At 40.0% G+C, this 20,876-nt stretch overlaps 1 protein-coding gene across 1 annotated transcript in view; it reads left to right on the forward strand.

Annotated features, from left to right (window-relative positions):
* The window catches only part of LOC115216335 (leucine-rich repeat serine/threonine-protein kinase 1), a 210,202-nt gene extending 191,287 nt beyond the window's left edge, over positions 1–18,915 (forward strand). The window contains exons 27-30 of the mRNA XM_029785561.2: positions 1,958–2,155; positions 8,698–8,856; positions 15,950–16,045; positions 17,727–18,915. Coding sequence (XP_029641421.1) covers positions 1,958–2,155; positions 8,698–8,856; positions 15,950–16,045; positions 17,727–18,626 — 1,353 coding nt within the window. The 3' untranslated portion in view covers positions 18,627–18,915. The remainder of the gene's footprint in view (positions 1–1,957; positions 2,156–8,697; positions 8,857–15,949; positions 16,046–17,726) is intronic.
* The last annotated feature ends 1,961 nt before the right edge of the window (positions 18,916–20,876 follow it).

The following is a 20,876-nucleotide window of genomic DNA, read 5'->3' on the forward strand; positions in this document are numbered from 1 at the left end:
TCACAAGTTTATCCCAAACGTCCATGTTTGTTTTCTAACTTTTAGTGAGCCCTTTCAACACCTGGCATAATTCCACATCCCTCAATATTATACTCCCAACTCAGTTGAGGGGTCTTGTCTTGCAAGTTACTTGGCAATCTCTCTGTGCTGGTGCTACAAAAAAACACCCCCCCCCCCCCAGCCCCCCCCAAAACAACAAAAAAAAGCAACAGCACAGTCTGTAAAATGGCTCTCAATAGAAACCATGCTAGAGCAGACCTTTGAGCTTGACATAGTCTGATGTGTCAATTCCTGCCATACTGTCCAATCTGTGTCAGCATAGGAGAATGATGTTAAATGGTGATACTTGTTTTACTCTTTTACTTGTTTCAGTCATTTGACTGTAGCCATGCTGGAGCGATGCCTTTCGTCAAGCAAATCAACCCCAGGACTTATTCTTTGTAAGCTTAGTACTTATTCTATAGGTCTCTTTTGCCGAACCACTAAGTTATGGGGACGTAAACACACCAGCATCGGTTGTCAAGCGATGTTGCGGGGGGGACAAACACAGACACACACGCATACATATATATATATGATCGTCTGCTAGCCTTGTCTGGCACCTGTGTCGGTGGCACATAAGAACACCATCCGAGCATGGCCGTTCGCCAGCCTCGTCTGGCACCTGTGTCGGTGGCACATAAAAACACCATCCGAGCGTGGTCGTCTGCTAGCCTTGTCTGGCACCTGTGTCGGTGGCACATAAAAACACCATCCGAGCGTGGCCGTTCGCCAGCCTCGTCTGGCACCTGTGTCGGTGGCACATAAAAACACCATCCGAGCGTGGTCGGCTGCTAGCCTTGTCTGGCACCTGTGTCGGTGGCACATAAAAACACCATCCGAGCGTGGCCGTTCGCCAGCCTCGTCTGGCACCTGTGTCGGTGGCACATAAAAACACCATCCGAGCATGGCCGTTCGCCAGCCTCGTCTGGCACCTGTGTCGGTGGCACATAAAAACACCATCCGAGCGTGGTCGTCTGCTAGCCTTGTCTGGCACCTGTGTCGGTGGCACATAAAAACACCATCCGAGCGTGGCCGTTCGCCAGCCTCGTCTGGCACCTGTGTCGGTGGCACATAAAAACACCATCCGAGCGTGGTCGTCTGCTAGCCTTGTCTGGCACCTGTGTCGGTGGCACATAAAAACCCATCCGAGCGTGGCCGTTCGCCAGCCTCGTCTGGCACCTGTGTCGGTGGCACATAAAAACACCATCCGAGCGTGGCCGTTCGCCAGCCTCGTCTGGCACCTGTGTCAGTGGCACATAAAATCACCCACTACACTCTCGGAGTGGTTGGCGTTAGGAAGGGCATCCAGCTGTAGAAACACTGCCAGATCTGACTGGCCTGGTGCAGCCTTCGGGCTCCCCAGACCCCAGTTGAACCGTCCAACCCATGCTAGCATGGAAAGCGGACGTTAAATGATGATGATGATGATGATGATGATATACATATATATGACGGGCTTCTTTCAGTTTCCGTCTACCAAATCCACTCACAAGGCTTTGGTCGGCCTGAGGCTATAGTAGAAGACACTTGCCCGAGATGCCACCCAGTGGGACTGAACCTGGAACCATGTGGTTGGTAAGCAAGCTACTTACCACACAGCCACTCCTACGATGATGATTTTTAGTAACAAAAAAAAAGGTGGGGGTTGCACAATATTTAAAGTACCATTGTACTCAAGTAGATTCATAAAGTAAATTTTAAAATCCAATTTTTGATGACAATATCAGTTCTTGCAATAAGCATTATTTACATCAACAGAAAGGATCGAATCCTGTCATTATACTGAAATTGCCATTTTCTTTCTTAAATGCATTTCTTAAAATTAAATTCTATTTTCGAAAGATTTGGTGTTGTTTCTTTTAATTTAATTCTCTACCATTTGTCTTTTATTGGATTCTTTTGTTTTTCCAACTAGGATCACAATTTGGATGCAAAGTTCCCATGTCTTGAGAAAATGATGACTGACTGTTACAATCAGGATCCATCTGAAAGACCAAGAGCCTCTGAAATTATTTCCAAAATGACCCCACTTTCATTTGTTGCCATACAAAATCTGCTTGTGGATTTGAAACTGGGTGTTGTCGATGAGATTTTACATATCACAAATAATCAGGTGAGTGATTAACATTAATTTCTGGTTTGGGCTTTTAGAATTGATGTTACTGTTAACCTTTCTGATGAATTGTAGTAGTGCACCTTAGCACTGTATACTTTAAGCTCATTACTATTATTATTAAAGGTAAATTCTTTAAAAAGGCAGCGAACTTGCAAAATCATTAGCATGCTGGACAAAATGCTTAGCAGAATTTCGTCCATCTCTACATTCTGAGTTCAAATTCCACCTAGGTTGACTTTGCCTTTCATCCTTCCAGGGTCGATGAAATAAGTACCAGTTGAGTATTGGGGTTGATGTAATCTACTAGCTGGCTCCCTAAAAATCTCAGGCCTTGTGACTACAGTAGAAAGGATTCATCATCATCATCATCATCATTTAGCGTCCGTTTTCCATGCTAGCATGGGTTGGACGGTTCTACTGGGGTCTGTGAAGCCAGAAGGCTTCATCAGGCCCAGTCAAATCTGGCAGTGTTTCTACGGCTGGATGCCCTTCCTAACGCCAACCACTCCGTGAGTGTAGTGGGTGCTTTTTACGTGCCACCCGCACTGGTGCCAGACAGAGCTGGCAAACGGCCACGAATGGATGGTGCTTTTTATGTGCCACCGGCACGAGGGCCAGGCGAGGCTGGCAACGGACACGAAACGGGGCGGTGCTGGCAACGGTCGCGAAACGGAAAGTTCTCTTACATGCCACCGGCACTGGTAACACATCTGCAATTTCCATTGATTGATTTCCATTGATCGATTTCGATTCTGATCCTCACTTGCCTCAATGGGTCTTCACAAGCAGAGTTTCGACATGCCACCGCACTGGTAGCACATCCGCAATTTCCATTGATCGATTTCGATTCTGATCCTCACTTGCCTCAACACGTCTTCACAAGTAGAGTTTTGTGTCCCAAGAGGGAAGGTATGCATACGTAGGCTGGCTCCATCCCATGTAGAAGGCCACGGGTTGTGGACTCACTTGTCCTGCCGGGTCTTCTCGCGCACAGCACACTTCCAGAGGTCTCGGTCTCTAGTCATTTCCTCAGTGAGACCTAAAGTTCGAAGGTCGTGCTTCACCACCTCATCCCAGGTTTTCCTGGGTCTGCCTCTTCCACAGGTTCCCTCAACCGCTAGGGTGTGGCACTTTTTCACACAACTATCTTCATCCATTCTCGCCACATGACCATACCAGCGCAAACGTCTCTCTTGCACACCACAACTGATGCTTCTTAGGTCCAGCTTTTCTCTCAAGGTACTTACACTCTGCCGAGTGTGAGTACCGGCATTACACATCCATCGGAGCATACTGGCTTCATTTCTAGCGAGCTTACGCATATCCTCAGCAGTCACGGCCCATGTTTCACTGCCATGTAGCATGGCTGTTCGTACACACGCATCATACAGTCTGCCTTTCACTTTGTGCGAGAGGCCTTTTGTCACCAGCAGAGGTAAGAGCTCTCTGAACTTTGCCCAAGCTATTCTTACTCTAGCAGTTACACTTTCAGCACACCCGCCCCCGCTGCTGACTTGGTCACCTAGGTAACGGAAACTATCAACTATTTCTAGTTTTTCTCCCTGGAAAGTGACGGAAGTTGGTCTCAGAGCATTTTCAGTGTTTATTGTTCCTGAGCATCTGCCACATACAAAAACCATCTTCCTAGTTAGCCTTCCTTTGACATTGCTGCATCTCTTATGTGTCCATAGCTTACACTTGGTGCATCTTATAGAGTTTCTACCTACACCTTTTCTACAGATCGAGCAGGGCCATCTACCTGAAGGTGTTTGTGATTTGTCTACCTTCCTACTGATTACGACTTTGGTTTTAGCTAGATTGACTCTGAGGCCCTTCGATTCTAATCCTTGTTTCCACACCTGAAACTTCTCCTCCAGTTCTGATAGCGACTCAGCAATTAGAGCAAGGTCATCAGCATAGAGGAGCTCCCAAGGGCATCCTGTCTTGAATTCCTCCGTTATTGCCTGGAGGACTAAGATAAATAGGAGGGGGCTGAGTACTGAGCCTTGGTGGACCCCTACCTCTACCCGGAATTCTTCACTGTACTCATTTCCAACCCTCACCCTACTAGCGGCGTCCCTATACATGGCCCGCACAGCTCTCACTAACCATTCATCTATCCCTAGTTTTCTCATTGCCCACCAGATAAGGGATCGGGGGACCCTGTCGAAGGCTTTCTCCATGTCAACAAAAGCCAGGTACAGGGGCTTATCTTTGGCTAGGTATTTCTCCTGCAGCTGCCTTACCAGGAATATAGCATCAGTAGTACTTTTCCCTGGCACAAACCCAAACTGCATCTCATCTAAACTAACTCTCTCTCTAATTAGTTGGGCTATGACCCTCTCCGTAACCTTCATCACCTGGTCCAACAGCTTGATACCTCTGTAGTTATTTGTATCTAGGGCATCACCTTTACCTTTGTAGCAGTTGACTATTATACTGCTACACCAGTCATTGGGTATGACCCCTTTGTGTATCACCTGATTAACTATATGGGTGACTAGGCTATAGCCGACACTACCAGACATTTTGAGCATCTCTGCAGTGATTCCTGATGGGCCTGGGGCTTTCCCTGTCTTCATGCTTCTAATTGCCTTAGCTACCACAGAACTATCAACTCGGATAGCTGGTCCCTCTGTTGGGTCAACATTCGGCAGACTCTCTTTATCCCATTCATTTTCTTCATTCAGCAACCTTTCATAGTGGCATCTCCAAACCTCTCTCTTTGCATCCTCATTTAGCGCAAGTGAACCATCTTCCATGCGAACACACTTCTCTCCTACCACATCACGATTCTCTCTCACACACTGTCTTGCAACACGAAACACCTCCAGTCTTTGGTCCTCACGGCGCAGAACATTGGCAAATTTTTTCTTATCTGCTTCTCCTCTGGCTAAATAAACCTGTCTCCTAGCTTCTCTTTTGGCAGTCTGATACAATTCCCTGCTACCCCCATTTTTCCAGACCTTCCAAGCCTGTCTCTTTTCTCTAATAGCCCTGTCTACAATATTGTTCCACCACCACGTTATTCTAGGTCGAGAGGGGACTTTGCACCAGCCACAGATCTGGTCAGTGGCTCTCAGCAGGTTGTCCCTTAGAAACGTCCAGCTGTCTTCTACCCCCTGTGATGCTCTATCCCCTTCTACTTCGTCAGAGGCTTCAAGTAATATGTCCCTAAATCTCTGTCCATTTGCAGGATCTTTAAGCTTCCAGATCCTTCTTCTCCATATTTGTCGTCTTCTGGTTGTCCTCCTAGTCCTGATCCTAAAGTCACTAACTACCAGTCTATGTTGTGGGGTACATTCTTCACCTGGGAAGGTTTTGGCATTTATAAGCAGCCATCTCTCCCTTTGCCTTGCAAGGATGTAGTCAATTTGGCTGGTATGTTGGCCCGATTGGTAAGTGACTAGGTGGCTGGTAGGTTTCCTGAAGTTAGTGTTGCAAATCATAAGATTATTTGCATCGCAGAACTCCAGCAGCCTGGTTCCCTCCTCGTTGCGGGAGCCATAGCCTCCATGTACGCCATGGAAGCCCCCAGCATGTCGTCCAACGTGACCATTGAAGTCACCAGCCACAAAGATAAGGTCTCTGTCGTTCGTCAATGAGGTAGTCTGCAGTAGAGTGTCATAGAATCGGTCTTTCTGTCCATCGGGTAGCCCCGACTGAGGAGCATAGGCTGATATAATGGTTGCTAAACTATGATGAAGCACTAATCTAATCTTAAGTATTCTGTCACTTACTCTGATTACCTCAATTACTTTATCTACCCATTTCTCAGCGATAAGTATACCCACGCCACCAACCCCGTCAGTGTTCCCTGCCCAGAAAATCTTGTACCTGCGTTCCTTGCCTGTGAGGAACCTAGCTGATCCTCCTCTCCACCTTATTTCTTGCATGCAACATATATCCACACATCTCCGTTCAAGCATCTCGACTATCTCACCAGACCTACCTTTCAGAGTGCCAACGTTGAGGGTGCCAACCCTGAGGATGTGGAAGGCATGGGCTCTAGAGACCCTGGGACGGTGAGACCCTGGGAAAGGTAAATCCTGAACATGATAATCTGGGCATCGTGTCCCTCCTTGTAAAGTCCAACAGTAAAATAAAACAAAAATCTCACCTGCATTACAACACAACACTGTATGAAATCGTCAAAAGCTATTACACCTCGTCCTTGTCGATCAAACCGTTTTACCAACATTGAATAAAAAGGATCAGAGTCGATGACCAAAGTAAATGTACAGTTAGTAGCTTCAGATGCAGGATTTCATTCAGTTTCATGTGGCTGAGGGTAGAATTAAAGACACCCAATGTGCCCCTCTCTGGTTGCTCGGAAAACATTGATGCGATAGTCTGTTTCAGTCCAGACGCTAAGCAACATATCTAGAGTTACCATGCAAACTGCTTCAGTGATCGAAATTTTCACCTCCTCCAGGGTTTCAGGTAATAGTGGTACATAAACTGTTTTCTTCGCGTACCCTCAGAGAAAGAAGTCACAAACAGTTAGGTCCAGTGACTGGCCACTTACAGAACACCTGATCATCTCATCCAGCATGACCAATCCATCAGTTTGGCAAGTGCTCAGTGAGAAATCTCCTGACAGTTAGATGCCAGTGCAGTGGAGTACCATCTTGCTGGAAATGGTAGTCATCACCCTCAGCAGCTAGTTGTGGAAACATCCAATTGGTCAGCATCTTCAGGTAACTTTGACCAGTAACAGTTCCTCCCTCAAAGAAGAAAGGACCATACACTGTCCTCTCCAATACAGCACAAAACACATTAACTTCTGGTGAGTCTCACTCAATTTTCTGGGTAATGTGCTGATATCCAAGCCCTCATATCCACACGTTATGCCTATTGACTTTACTGTTCAAGTGAAATATCGCCTCATCACTGGAAAGGATTTTTGACCGCAGGTTATCATTATCTTCCATTAATTGCTGGATATTCTCACAAAATTCAAAATGCATTCTACTATCTTTTGAGTGGAGTTTTGGACTAATTGCAGTTTGTAAGGGTGAATAGGTGTTCGTGTAGGATCTTGCAAACTGTGCTTTTGGGGAGGCGTAACTCTCAGCTAGCTCTTCATATTGACTTTTGGAGGCTGTGCAAGAATTTTCTTCTAACTCGATCAATAACTTCCACTGAGATTGATGGTCAGCCATAATGTCCTTTTTTATGATCACAGATACACCCTTTCTGATTAAAATCATTGTACCATTTTCGAATGAAGTTGGGTGTAGGTGGAATCGTCTGATACTTGAGTCTGAAAGCACGTTGCATGGCCACAACACTGTTTGATCTTGCAACTTCCAGTGCACATCAGCTGTGTTGCTGTGGGGTGATGGCCATTTTTAGATTTCCTTGCATCCCTTTGTCTAATCACCTGAAAATAATGAAATAACTGTTGTTAGAGAATCAGTTCACAACATGTTTATCAATATATTTGAATTAGTTTGAATGTCATAACATTGTGAAATCAGGGAGTGTTTTTGTGAACACCCTGTATGTGTGTATATATATATATATATATATATATATATATATATATATATATATATATATATATATATATATATATATATTATAAATTTATTTTAAGTTAACGCCAGTTCCTTAGTTTAATGTTTAAAATTTCAATTAACTGGTATTCATCAATACGATAAGTTATGATTTTACTTTTCATTAATATTGTTAAATTTTATTAGATTATTTATAGTTAAGATACATATATTTCTATATTTATTGTTTAATTATTATATCTTCATTTATTTTATATTATTTTTGACCTGACGAGTGGCTATATATTTTTAAATCAAATTAATATTAACTTTTTATATTATCGATTTAAATATTTAGTCACGAAACGCATGTAGTCAATTTAATGTTTATTTAATTTAGTGATTTTTAGAATAATATATATTATAATATATAAATTCTTTCTGTATGATTTATTATAGATAATAACTTTCACTATTAATTGAATTATTTAATAGAGGTCTCTTAATTATATACATATATTATATATTGTGAAATTTGATTTAGTATTGCTAAATTGGATTTTTCCCTGTAAGTTTGGAATTTTATATTCCCTACTATTAATAATATATTATATATATATATATATATATATATATATATTGTGTGTGTGAGAGAGGAAGGGGGGGTCTAGAATATCTGTCACTTCTTATTTCTTGATATATGCATGTGATGGTTGGTTGGAGAGGTAGGATGATTATAGAAGAATATTTTGTGATGTATGTGTTGATGTCAGTTAAGATGAGGAAGAAGAATAGAGAGAAAGGAGAGAGAGGGAAAGAGAGAAGAGAGGAAGATGAAGGAGAATGAGAGATCAGCCCTAGAAGGATGAAAGTTAGAGTTCACCCTAACAGGATTTGAACTGGAAATGTAAAAAGGTGTAACTAAACAAGAAAGCTGTTATTAGGTTCCTCACCTTTATAATATTGATGAGGATGACTTGTGGAGTGTTTTGGTGTATCTCTATATAATTATTACCATAATTTCTCTCATTATTTTAGGGCCGTTCATTTTTCTGGCTGTGGGAAGGCATTGAATCTAAAAGGGTCTACCATATTATAGATTCCCACACACACAGCCATCTTCACTCAGTTTCCAGTGCTGGTTTCCAGGTGACATGCAGCACCAGTATCAAAAATGAGGTTTACATTGGGACAAAGGTAAGTGGTTACATTTTTAAACAACACAAAAGAAAAAAAGGCAAGTGAGCTTCTTGATGATTTTGCTGTGCTAACCTGCTGGAAATAGCAATAAAATCTCTCCCAAACCACACACATTTTTTTTATTTATTTTAAAAATAAGATCAACCCAATGGATAATATATTGGGTTCTCCGGAAAGTTTGTGCTGATTTATAGTAGCTTACCTTTCGACTTATTTTAGAAAACGGTTGAGTCCATAAAATAGGATTTGACTGCACCTCCATTTAGAGCACAGTTTAAGCTATCTTTTCATGGAAGAAGGTTTATGTTCCTATAACCTGTGTTAATTCTGTAACCCTTTAAAATGGAAGATGAGAAAGTTCATTTTCGGCACTTGATGCTTTGGGGACCAGACAAAAATTGCTGCAGATCAGCTGGGATGTGTTACTCCACCCTCCATATTCACCAGATATTGCCCCTTCGGATTTCCACTTATTCAGGTCTCTGCAGAATAGTCTTAATGGTAAAAATTTTAATTCCTTGGATGACGTAAAAAGATACCTTGATGAATTCTTTGCCATGAAACCCCTCAATTCTGGGAAGCAGGCATTTTCAAGTTAAAAAAAAGATGGAGACACATTGTGCAACAAAATGGTTCATATTTGGTTGATTAAAAATGTAATGCCAAGTATTTATGGACCTTTTTCTTTCCTTTAAAAATCGGCAAGAACTTTCCGGACAACCCAATAATTGATTCAATATGTCTGAATAAAAAAATGAGATAGGAGGGGATTATGGCTGGAGTATCTTTGATCATTGGTTGGTTCAATCAGGACTGTGGAGGCGCAATGGCCCAGTGGTTAGGGCAGCGGACTCGCGGTTGTAGGATCGCGGTTTCGATTCCCAGACCGGGCGTTGTGAGTGTTTATTGAGCGAAAACACCTAAAATCTCTACGAGGCTCCGGCAGGGGATGGTGGTGATCCCTGCTGTACTCTTTCACCACAACTTTCTCTCACTCTTACTTCCTGTTTCTGTTGTACCTGTATTTCAAAGGGCCGGCCTTGTCACTCTCTGTGTCACGCTGAATATCCCCGAGAACTACGTTAAGGGTGCACGTGTCTGTGGAGTGCTCAGCCACTTACACGTTAATTTCACGAGCAAGCTGTTCCGTTGATCGGATCAACCGGAACCCTCGTTGTCGGAACTGACAGAGTGCTTCCATCCAATCAGGACTGCACTTGGAGGGGATAAACAACAATATAGTTTATACCCCTAAACTCAGTTGTCAACATATCAACTGCTAAACACAAGCATTTGCACATGCATGTGTGCATGTGCGCATACACATACTTTAGCCTAACACATACACATGTCCATACACATACACATGTCCATACACATACACATGTCCATATGTGCGTGCATACACAAATGCACAAAACGCTCATCACTCCACACAACACATACACAAGGTTCCTTGTACACATACACACACACTCAGGCCAATGCGTTTGCACACACTCAATAACTGTATGCATATGTACACTTGTCCATATGCACACACACACACACACACACACATACATTACCAGTACATGTAACCCGTCACTTCACATAATGTACATACTGGGTCACTTACACACACACAGGACCACATATTTTTCAGCTCGCCCACACGTTTTCTCACACACTCACCCCTCTTCATACAAACACACTCACACACATCATTCTCACATACACACGTGTGTGCAAGAATAAATTCGTTTGACTGAGTCACCATCATTATCTCCCTTGCATTCAGCCTCCTTCTGGCTATTTCATCATGTTGAATCATTAATCACTACAAAAACATATTTTTCCACTCACCGTCTTTTTTCATTCTCTCCTTTTTTTTCTCTTAATCCTTTCTGTTAAAGAGCATAGGCTTGAAATATAAAAGACTTTTCCATTCTCCCTGAGCTTTAAACTAAGACACTTGCTTGTTGTTCCTACACCTCTCTTTGTTTTTGTTTTCTGTAAGTTTGAACAAGACACACACACACACATCAACTACATACAAGGTGATTGAAAAGTAACTCTCTATTTAAAAATACTTATAATACTCATAAGCATAGAAGTGGCTGTGTGGTAAGTAACTTGCTTACGAACCACATGGTTCTGGGTTCAGTCCCACTGCATGGCACCTTGGGCAAGTGTCTTCTACTATAGCCTCGGGCCGACCAAAGCCTTGTGAGTGGATTTAGTAGACGGAAACTGAAAGAAGCCCATCATATATATGTATATAGATGTGTGTGTCTGTGTTTGTCCCCCCAACATCGCTTGACAATCGATGCTGGTGTGTTTACGTCCCTGTAACTTAGCGGTTCGGCATAAGAGACCGATAGAATAAGTACTAGGCTTACAATGAATAAGTCCTGGGGTTGATTTGCTCGACTAAAGGTGATGCTCTAGCATGGCCACAGTCACATGACTGAAACAAGCAAAGAGTGCAAATTATTGATTAATTGTAATTTTTTTCTCCAAGTTTTGTGTTGTTTTTTGAGGTATGAGAATTTAATCTGTAGTCATATTGCTTGTTGTTTGTGAATATGCCCGAATGCCCATTCCCTGGGTTGTCATGGTCCATATGAGTGGCCAGCCAGGAGTCTGGACTTAAAACCCTGCGTGACTTCTTTCTTTGGGTTTGGTTAAAGGAACAAGTCTACTCTACCAATCCCAAAGACTTTGGAAGAACTTGAAAGGTGAATACGACAAGTTATGTTTTCTTCTATCCCACAAGAGTTCTGGGTGAAATCAATTGATGCCATTCCTGGACGACTCAAGAAGCTAGTGGTGACATCTGCAGCCCACATTGAATTTCAAATAAAACTTCATACTAAAAGCTTTCCTCTCATATCCCATTTTTTGGTAAAAATTACAATTAATAAATAATTTATAAGTATTTTAAAATAGGGAGTTACTTTTCATCACCCTGTCTATATACTTGGGCTGGTGCAGTGTCAATGCATCCATGGCAGTGGTACGTTAAAAACATCCAGGACACTCTGTAGAGTTTTTGACATTAGAAAGGGCATCCAGCTGTAGAAGCTGTTCTGGACAGCTCCCTGGCTGGTCAATTCCTGTCTAACCGTCCAACCCATGCCAGCATGGAAAACAGACATATGATATATATATATAACCAAGAAAAAAACAACAAGAATGGATTAATAGTTCAGTACAATTGTTTCATACCAAGAACAATTTTATTTAAAGCTGCAAGTATTGCAGCAAATACAAATGTCCAGTATTCATCAGCTAAATCACATATATGTTTTCCAGACATCCTAGAGAGTGAGGCTATCCTCATGAAGTATTAGGAGTGAGTTCTATGAAATTTAAAGTCAAATTATAAACAGACTCAAATTGCTTTCTAATGATGCACAGTTTTATAAAAAGTTTCTAAAAAGATTGTTAACTTCCCAGAGAAGGTGAATCCATCCATAAAAATGCAGATATAATTTCCGGAGACATGAGGAAAGCTGTTGATCACACAGTGGTTCATTTCACAACCGTGAATTTCCTCATGTCTCCGGAAATTATATCTGCATTTTTATGGATCGATTCACCTTCTCTGGGAAGTTAACAATCCTTTTAAAAAACTTTTTATAAAATTGTGCATCATTAGAAAGCAATTTGAGTCTGCTTATAATTTGACTGTAAATCTCATAGAACTCACTCCTAATACTTCATGAGGATAGACACACTCTCTAGGATGTCTGGAAAACATATATGTGATTTAGCTGATGAATACTGGACATTTGTATTTGCTGCAATACTTGCAGCTTCAAATAAAATCGTTCTTGGTATGAAACAATTGTACTGAACTATTAATCCATTCTTGTTGCTTTTTTCTTAGTGTTAATCCATGCTAGCATGGAGAACGGACGTTAAACGATGATGATGATGATGATGATGATGTATTATGTGTGTGCGTGTGTATATATATATATTCAACCCATGCCAGCATGGAAAATGGATGTTAAATGATGATGATATTGTGGTGTGTGTGTATGTATATATATATATATATATATATATATATATATATATATATATATATATATATACTAGCAGTATTGCCGGCATTGCTCGGGTTTGTAAGGGAAATAACTATATATGCATTTTTAGAGATGTAAAGTATGATAGCCATCTCAATATGGCTAACCACAAAGGGGGGCGTTACTGTAGCTTTTTATGTTCTGAGATTTAATAATACATTTTTAGAGAGTTACTTCCCTTATATATGCCAAAAATGCATTAAAAATGGGAAAAATTGATGGTAAATTTTTTTTAAATCTTAGACTCATCGTAGACGCACGCTAATTACCCAGAAGGGCTCGATATGAATCACGACTATAAGATACCCGGTTTTGGTTAAACTGCACCACAAAATGTGGGAGTAGTTAGGAATCTAAATCGTAGGAGACAGACAGCACACAACCTTACTTTTATATATAAAGATATCAAATCCATGATGAACTGTCCATATCCTTTGATCAAAGTTATGGAATATCTTTGAGATCACATAAAGTCAAAAAACAGTGCAACACCCATGACATTTGGAAACTTTTATTTCATGCTCAGAGTTGAAGAAGCATGGAATAAACTCCCAGTGTCAGTTGTTTACCTGTCAGGTAAAAAATTCCATGCGTCTTAAAATTTGCCAAAACTAATCCCAAGATGTTTATGCTCCCTTTTTGTTTTTGTGGCTTTTTTTTACTGTTCACTTTTCTATCTTTTTGTGTTTTACTCTGTATCATCGTCATTGACTTTGTCTTGCATCCAAGAATTTGGTTTCTTTGCTGAACACTTCCTTTATGGTGATGGCATTGAGGACTTAGTAGACCAATTCCTGCATGTATTTACGGCTTTCAGAACTCTTTTTCTTTACTTGGCTTATTGCTGCGCTCTCTCTCTCTCTCTCCTCTTTTACCAATGAAATGTAGTGCACCTGAGCACTGTATATAAGTTTGTTGTTATTATTATTATTATTCTATGTTTGACTTTTGCTTTATATTTGTACAAGTTGACTCCAAGTCTCACCCAGAGACCCCAAGAGACAACAAGTTGGAAGTTCATGTTGCTGTTATGCCTAGGGTGCCATATATTTGGTTTTGTACTTAGTGTTGTACTAGTGAATGTTTAAGAAACCATAAGAAAATTATGTTTGTTTTAAAACTTGAGATTACATAGAAAGTATTTTGCATAGAATAATAATAATAATAATATTCTTATTAGGCACTGAGCTGACAGAATCATTTGAGCATTGCATAAAATGCCTAGCGATATTTTTTCCAACTCCTTATAATCTGAGTTCAAATTCTGCTAGGGTCAACTTTGCCATTTCAGAGTTGGTAAAAATAAATCACTGGGGTTGATATCATGAATTTAACCCTTTCTCCTTCAAATATGATGGCCCTGTGTCGAAATCGGAAATATTAATATGTTGTGATCTCATAGCTAGAGTCAATGTATATTTAATCACTGTAACAAATAAAAGTGTGTGATGCTGGAGTAGAGTGCTTTGAAAGCGAGTATAGGATGCTGTATGAAGACAAGAAGAGATGTCATTATCAAACCCCTGCAGCTGTTGTTCAGGGATGCTTTCAGTGCCCCCGGTGGCACAGGGTCTGCTTCTTTTGTATCAGTCTTGTCAGCCACGTTCACTCCCATGAAAAACAATCAGGTGGAGGTGGATGAATGTCTAGGATTGACACTGTCATCACTTTTGACGGGCCGTCATAAGCAAGTAGTCATAGATGAATTACAGCTTGGAGGCACGTGGCTTAGTGTTTAGGGTGTCAGCATCATGATCGTAAGATTGTGGTTTCGATTCCTGGACCGGGCGATGCGTTGTGTTCTTGAGCAAAACACTTCATTTCACGTTGCTCCAGTCCACTCAGCTGGCAAAAATGAGTAACGCTGCGATGGACTGGCGTCCCGTCCAGCTGGGGAACACATATGCCATAGAAACCGGGCCCATGAGCCTGGCTAGGCTTTAAAAGGGCGAAAAAAGAAAGAATAAGAATGATGACAAGTACAGAGTGCTGGAACTAATATCACTCTGACTGTTTATTCACAACCATCTCAAGTGTTCATATTTCAATTAAAATTATCAAAATCTCATAACAGGAGGGTAGCTATGGTAATATTTCAGTTCATCAACTGCATCATAATATACCAATATATAAAGTTACATACACTTTATTAAATAATTTAAAATATACTAGCAGTATCGCCCGGCGTTGCTCGGGTTTGTAAGGGAAATAACTATATAAGCATTTTTAGAGATGTAAAGTATAATAGCCATCTCAATATGGCTAACCACAAAGGGGGGGGGTGTTACTGTAGCTTTTTATGTTCTGAGATTTAATAATACATTTTTAGAGAGTTACTTCCCTTATATATGCCAAAAATGCATTAAAAATGGGAAAAATTGATGGTAAATTTTTTTAAAAATCATATACTCATCGTAGACGCGCGCTAATACCCAGAAGGGCTCGATATGAATCACGACTATAAGATACCCGGTTTTGGTTAAACTGCACCGCAAAATGTGGGAGTAGTTAGGAATCTAAATCGTAGGAGACAGACAGACACACAACTTCACTTTTATATATAAAGATATTCATCATCATCATTTAATGTGGCCAATTTCCTTTTGAGCATTGGGCTTCATGGAGGCAATTGATTGAGACCTTTGGCATAGTTGTGCTTGAGAAGAGCCATCAAGCCGAGAAAAATTTGTAGATGTGGCAGATACTGATGTCACACAAATGGCACCCATGGTGTTGGCACCTAAATGCACTCATTACACTCTTACAGCATTAGGAAGGGCATCCAGCCATAGAAAACCATACCAAATTAGACTGAGGTCTGGTGCAGCCCCCCCCCCCCCAGCTTACCAGCCCTGGTCAATCCATCTAACCCATGCCAGCATGGACAACAGACGTTAAATGATGATGATGATGACTAATCCTACTGTCTTCTCCTTTAAATTAGACAGCAGAATGCATTTGACGAATGTTATTCTAATTCACAGCCCCTTTAATTAACCTGCTTTATTTTCCAGAGTGGAGAAATAGGAATGATTGTCAATGAAATGAGTAATCTACGCATACTGCCTGTTTTCAGCATTTCAGAAATACCCGTCTTTATGATTTCAAACGTGAGTTCACCCTTTCATGATTGTCTTTGCAATGAGGTACAGGGCGTTTCAGAATTAACTGTTTCAATGAAATTGGTCCATTGCCAGCCCCGCCTGGCCCTCGTGCCGTTGGCACGTAAAAGCACCATCCGCTCGTGTCCGTTGCCAGCCTCCGTTGCTGGCCCCCGTGCCGGTAGCACATAAAAGCACCATCCGCTCGTGTCCGTTGCCAGCCTCGCCTGGCCCCCATGCCGGTAGCACGTAAATGCACCATCCGCTCGTGTCCGTTGCCAGCCTCGCCTGGACCCCGTGCCGTTGGCCCGTAAGAGCACCATCTGCTCGTGTCCGTTGCTAGCCTCGCCTGGCCCCCGTGCCGGTGGCACGAAAAAACACCATCCGTTCATGGCCGTTTGCCAGCTCTGTCTGGCACCTGTGCAGGTGGCACGTAAAAAGCACCCACTACACTCACGGAGTGGTTGGCGTTAGGAAGGGCATCCAGCCGTAGAAACACTGCCAAATCTGACTGGGCCTGATGAAGCCTTCCGGCTTCAGACCCCAGTTAAACCGTCCAACTCATGCTAGCATGGAAAACGGACGCTAAATGATGATGATGATGATGATGAGCAAACTTTAAAAAAAAAAAAAACTGACAGAATTTTATGTTTATTATTTGATTATGATCATCATTGTTCGACCGTGGTTGAGACAATGGAATTTACCATGCTATGCCAGACTTCACGGTCCATCATGGCATTACAGAGGTCTTGTTGCTGGATGCCTGTATCCCTGGAGATTACATCAGGGTAGGAGAGTGTGCGACCTCTGGTATTGCGAGTAGATGGCTTCCAGAGGAGGAGAGTAGAAATTACCTCTTTTTCAGCTCTACAACAATGTCCAGCAAACTGGACTCTCTTACCTTTCACAAGGTTTTGATTATGATACCAAAACAAATAGATTTAAAAATCTTTTGCCAAAACTCCTTCAAATTTCAAATCTACCCTTAGTGTTGCAAAACACATTTTGAGGCATTTCAGGAGTTATTTCCTGCACCGCAGAATGAATGTATTCTTTAAGTTCAGCTAAACTATTGCTCCATCCTGATTGCAGCCAAATTGTAAAAGAGCTGTTGTGGACAGATAAGTGGGATCCAACAGGAATGGAAATAAAATTACAAACCAAATTTTAAATTTACACACTTTTAACATGTACTTAAACATGATAAACATAAATAAAAGTGAGTTTTTAAAAAAAAAAAATTGCCTAATTTCTCTGAAATAATTAATTCTGGAACACCCTGTACATCATCTATCTGTTTCATTTAAGTTTTTTAAAAAATCAAGAATTTAGTGTGTTTAAATAAAAATAATTTTGTTGTAATTAATTTAGCATTTAGTCATGTGGTTGAGAAGTTTGCATTCCACCCACATGGTTTTGGTTTCAATTCCACTGTGTGGCACCTTGTGAAAGTGTCTTTTGCTGAAGCCCTGAATTGACCAAAGCCTTGTGAGCGGATTTGGTAGACGGAAACTGAAAGAAACCCGTCGTGTGTATGTTTCTTTACCATGATATCATGTGATAGTTGTAAACAAGTGCTACTGTCATTCACTTTCAGTACCCTAAAAGAGTCAAAACAAATCTTTAGGGAACATCATAAAATCAATACTTGTAACTTAAGTAATACTTTCTTTTCCTCTTTTACCAGCCAAAGCTGAAGGAAATCTATATCGGCACAAATACTGGCATCCTGCATATTCAGAGACAGGAGCTCAATCCCAGAAAGGTGCAGTACTGGAAAGAAGTTGAGGCCATTCAACTGGGTACCTCAACTCCAATAACCAGCATGCTACTGGTCACTTTGCCAAACTATTCTGAACTATGGGTTGGATGTGGTACACAGATTAACATAATTTCAATTGACACAAAGAAAATCAAATGTTCCTTTGTTTCACAAGTTACTGACAAAGCATCAAAAATAATGGACCTTAAATATTATGAAAACAACAAAGAACAAAGAGTCTTTCATTATTTGGAAGGCTTAGCTTCCATCTTGGAGTACAATGCCTGCACGTATTCTTTAATAGCAGAATACTATGTTGGAATTTTCACACTGGGAAGAAGAATTGTTCAGCAGCAGCAAACATCACAGAAATCTTTGAGCAAATCCCTGAAGATGAGCATGAACTTGAATTTCGAAAATGAAGACAAAGACAACGCCCACGAGAATCCAATATGTTGCATCACTTCAATAGCCATTATAGACAATACTCTTTGGGTAGGAAGAAATCTCGGTGATATTGGCATCATTAATCTTGACACAACCCATCCACATTTCCAGAAAGGAGAAGTTTTAGCCACAATAAGTACTGATTATTTGTTGCCGTCTACAGAAACACCAACCGCCATACAATGCATCACCGAAAATGACGAAACGTCTGTTTTTTCACTTGTGCAAGTTTTGAAGAATAAGAATGAAGAAACTATGACGAAAGTAGTGTTTTGGGAAAAATATCATCTTCGTGAACTTTATCAATTTCAGAAACATTTGGCAGGTATACAGGGGGCTGAAAAGGCATATTCTCTTCCATTTAAAAGATCAAGTTGATGGGTTGAAAAGAGTACCTGTACATATAATACAGTGAAGCAAAAGTAGTCAACACAAAATACATATATATATAGATTTTATTATAAACAATACCATGGCAAAATTCTACATTGCTCATAAGTATCATGAAATTCTGAAGAAACTTTCTCATGAGTCAAGTCATCAACCAAACTCATCTGTAAGAAAAACATCACTTAAAAAAAAAATTCAAAAATGGATTAAGGCAATTTACCACAGACAAAATGCAAATTTATAATTTAAAAAAAAAATTATCAAAATATTTATTTTTAGAAAGATTCATGGACATTTTTTTTTCCACTCCAAGCAGCCTTAACAAGATGAAGAAAAAAAGATTTTATCATTTCGTAACTATATATTTTATTTCCTTTTTTTATTCACTCAAAATAAATATGTTTGTATACAACTAAGCACTTGTGTTTTACCTTTTGAAAACTGGTGGACTAAACTCACCAAAACGGCATTGTCTTACACTAATAACACGTTAAAGATTGCAATCAGAACTTTAATCAATGTCACTGAGAAACCATTTCTTTTGTTCTAGCAGAGCCTGTGTCTAAGTGTATGGTAAGTGTATTTCTTTTTACCCAATAACTGCCTAGCCATCAATAGTTTATGTATATAAATAAACTTAATTTTGTCTATTGTAAATTAGTCATATAAGCAGCAGTTAACATGAAACTGAGAAGCAACAGAGTAATCTCAAGTCTACTTCATTTATTTGTTCAGACCTTATAATACTCTGTTGCTACTAAGAGTTTGTTGCCACGTGGAACACCTTCAAGCAAAGGATCCCATGTAATGGGAAACTCTGGCTGGCGATGGGAATTATCAGCATTGAAGAAATATAAAGTATTACACTCATTGAATGTTTTCTCATTCTGTGTATATGTGTGTGTATATATGTATATATATAATTGGACAAATAACTGAAATGAAAGAGCTCTCCATAGGGCCAATAGCAAATAAACATAGTTACTCTGCATAAATATGTATTAAGCACTTCTTTGAATAATGGTCTTCCCAGCCTCGCAATCAATGAATATCCAACCAACACACATCATCATCATCGTTTAACGTCCACTTTCCATGCTGGCATGGGTTGGACGATTTGACTGAGGGCTGGCGAACCAGATGGCTGCACCAATCTCCAATCTTGATCCAGCAGAGTTTCTACAGCTGGATGCCCTTCCTAACGCCAACCACTCTGAGAATATATATATATATATACATACATACATACACACACGAATACATACATAATATATAGTGAGATTTCATTAAGACTATTAATAAATAAACAGCAAACAAACACTCTATAAAATATAAATTGGATATATTACTGCTGTATATTTAAACTATAGTCAAAAAGTAAACCTCCCTGCTCTTCACCCCCCACCCCGTCACCACCGCCAGTTCTGAGTTCATGTCATGGGTGGTATTGAGTTTAACGGGTTCTATGGCTCTAGATATCACATTTTGTATGTCTCAATCCGAATGGCTACTGAGCAAAGAACGAAAGACTTATATGCTACATACACACATATATATAATACACATTAAAAAAAAAAACGAAAATCAGTGTTAAAAATGTCACTTTGTTCAATGACTTTGAGTTTTATTGATTTTAAAAATATCATGTTTGGAGAGTATTTTGTAAGTGTAATAATGTTCATCTTTATATGCATACATACATATATATATATATATATATTATATGCATGCATATATATATATATATATATTTATATGCATACATACATATATATATATATATATATTTATATACATACATATATATTTATATGCATACATACATATATATATATATTTATATATTTATATGCATACATACATATTTATATGTACACACACACATACATAAATACACACACGTGTATGTGTGTATATATCTATCTATTTTTCTTGGGCATTACGACACTAGTAATCTGGTTTAGCACTCAATACACGTATGCTTCTGAACGAAGCATTATTCAAGTACAGAGCAGAAATATTCCTTTGTCATCTCTTTTCTTACATAAAATGTGTGTGTGTGTGTGTGTGTGTGTGTGTTAATGCAAAATAAAAATGTAAAACTGTGAAAAAAAAAATAGTAAAAAATACATTTGATGAATTAAAACGTGTTCGTTTGAAAGTAATGAGCCGATAACATTTACTACACATATTTCTTAAAAGTGGGGTGGGTGTGGGGTAAAATATGCAGAACAGTTG

Source organism: Octopus sinensis, linkage group LG10, assembly GCF_006345805.1.
Source record: "Octopus sinensis linkage group LG10, ASM634580v1, whole genome shotgun sequence".
NCBI classification, from domain to species: domain Eukaryota; kingdom Metazoa; phylum Mollusca; class Cephalopoda; order Octopoda; family Octopodidae; genus Octopus; species Octopus sinensis.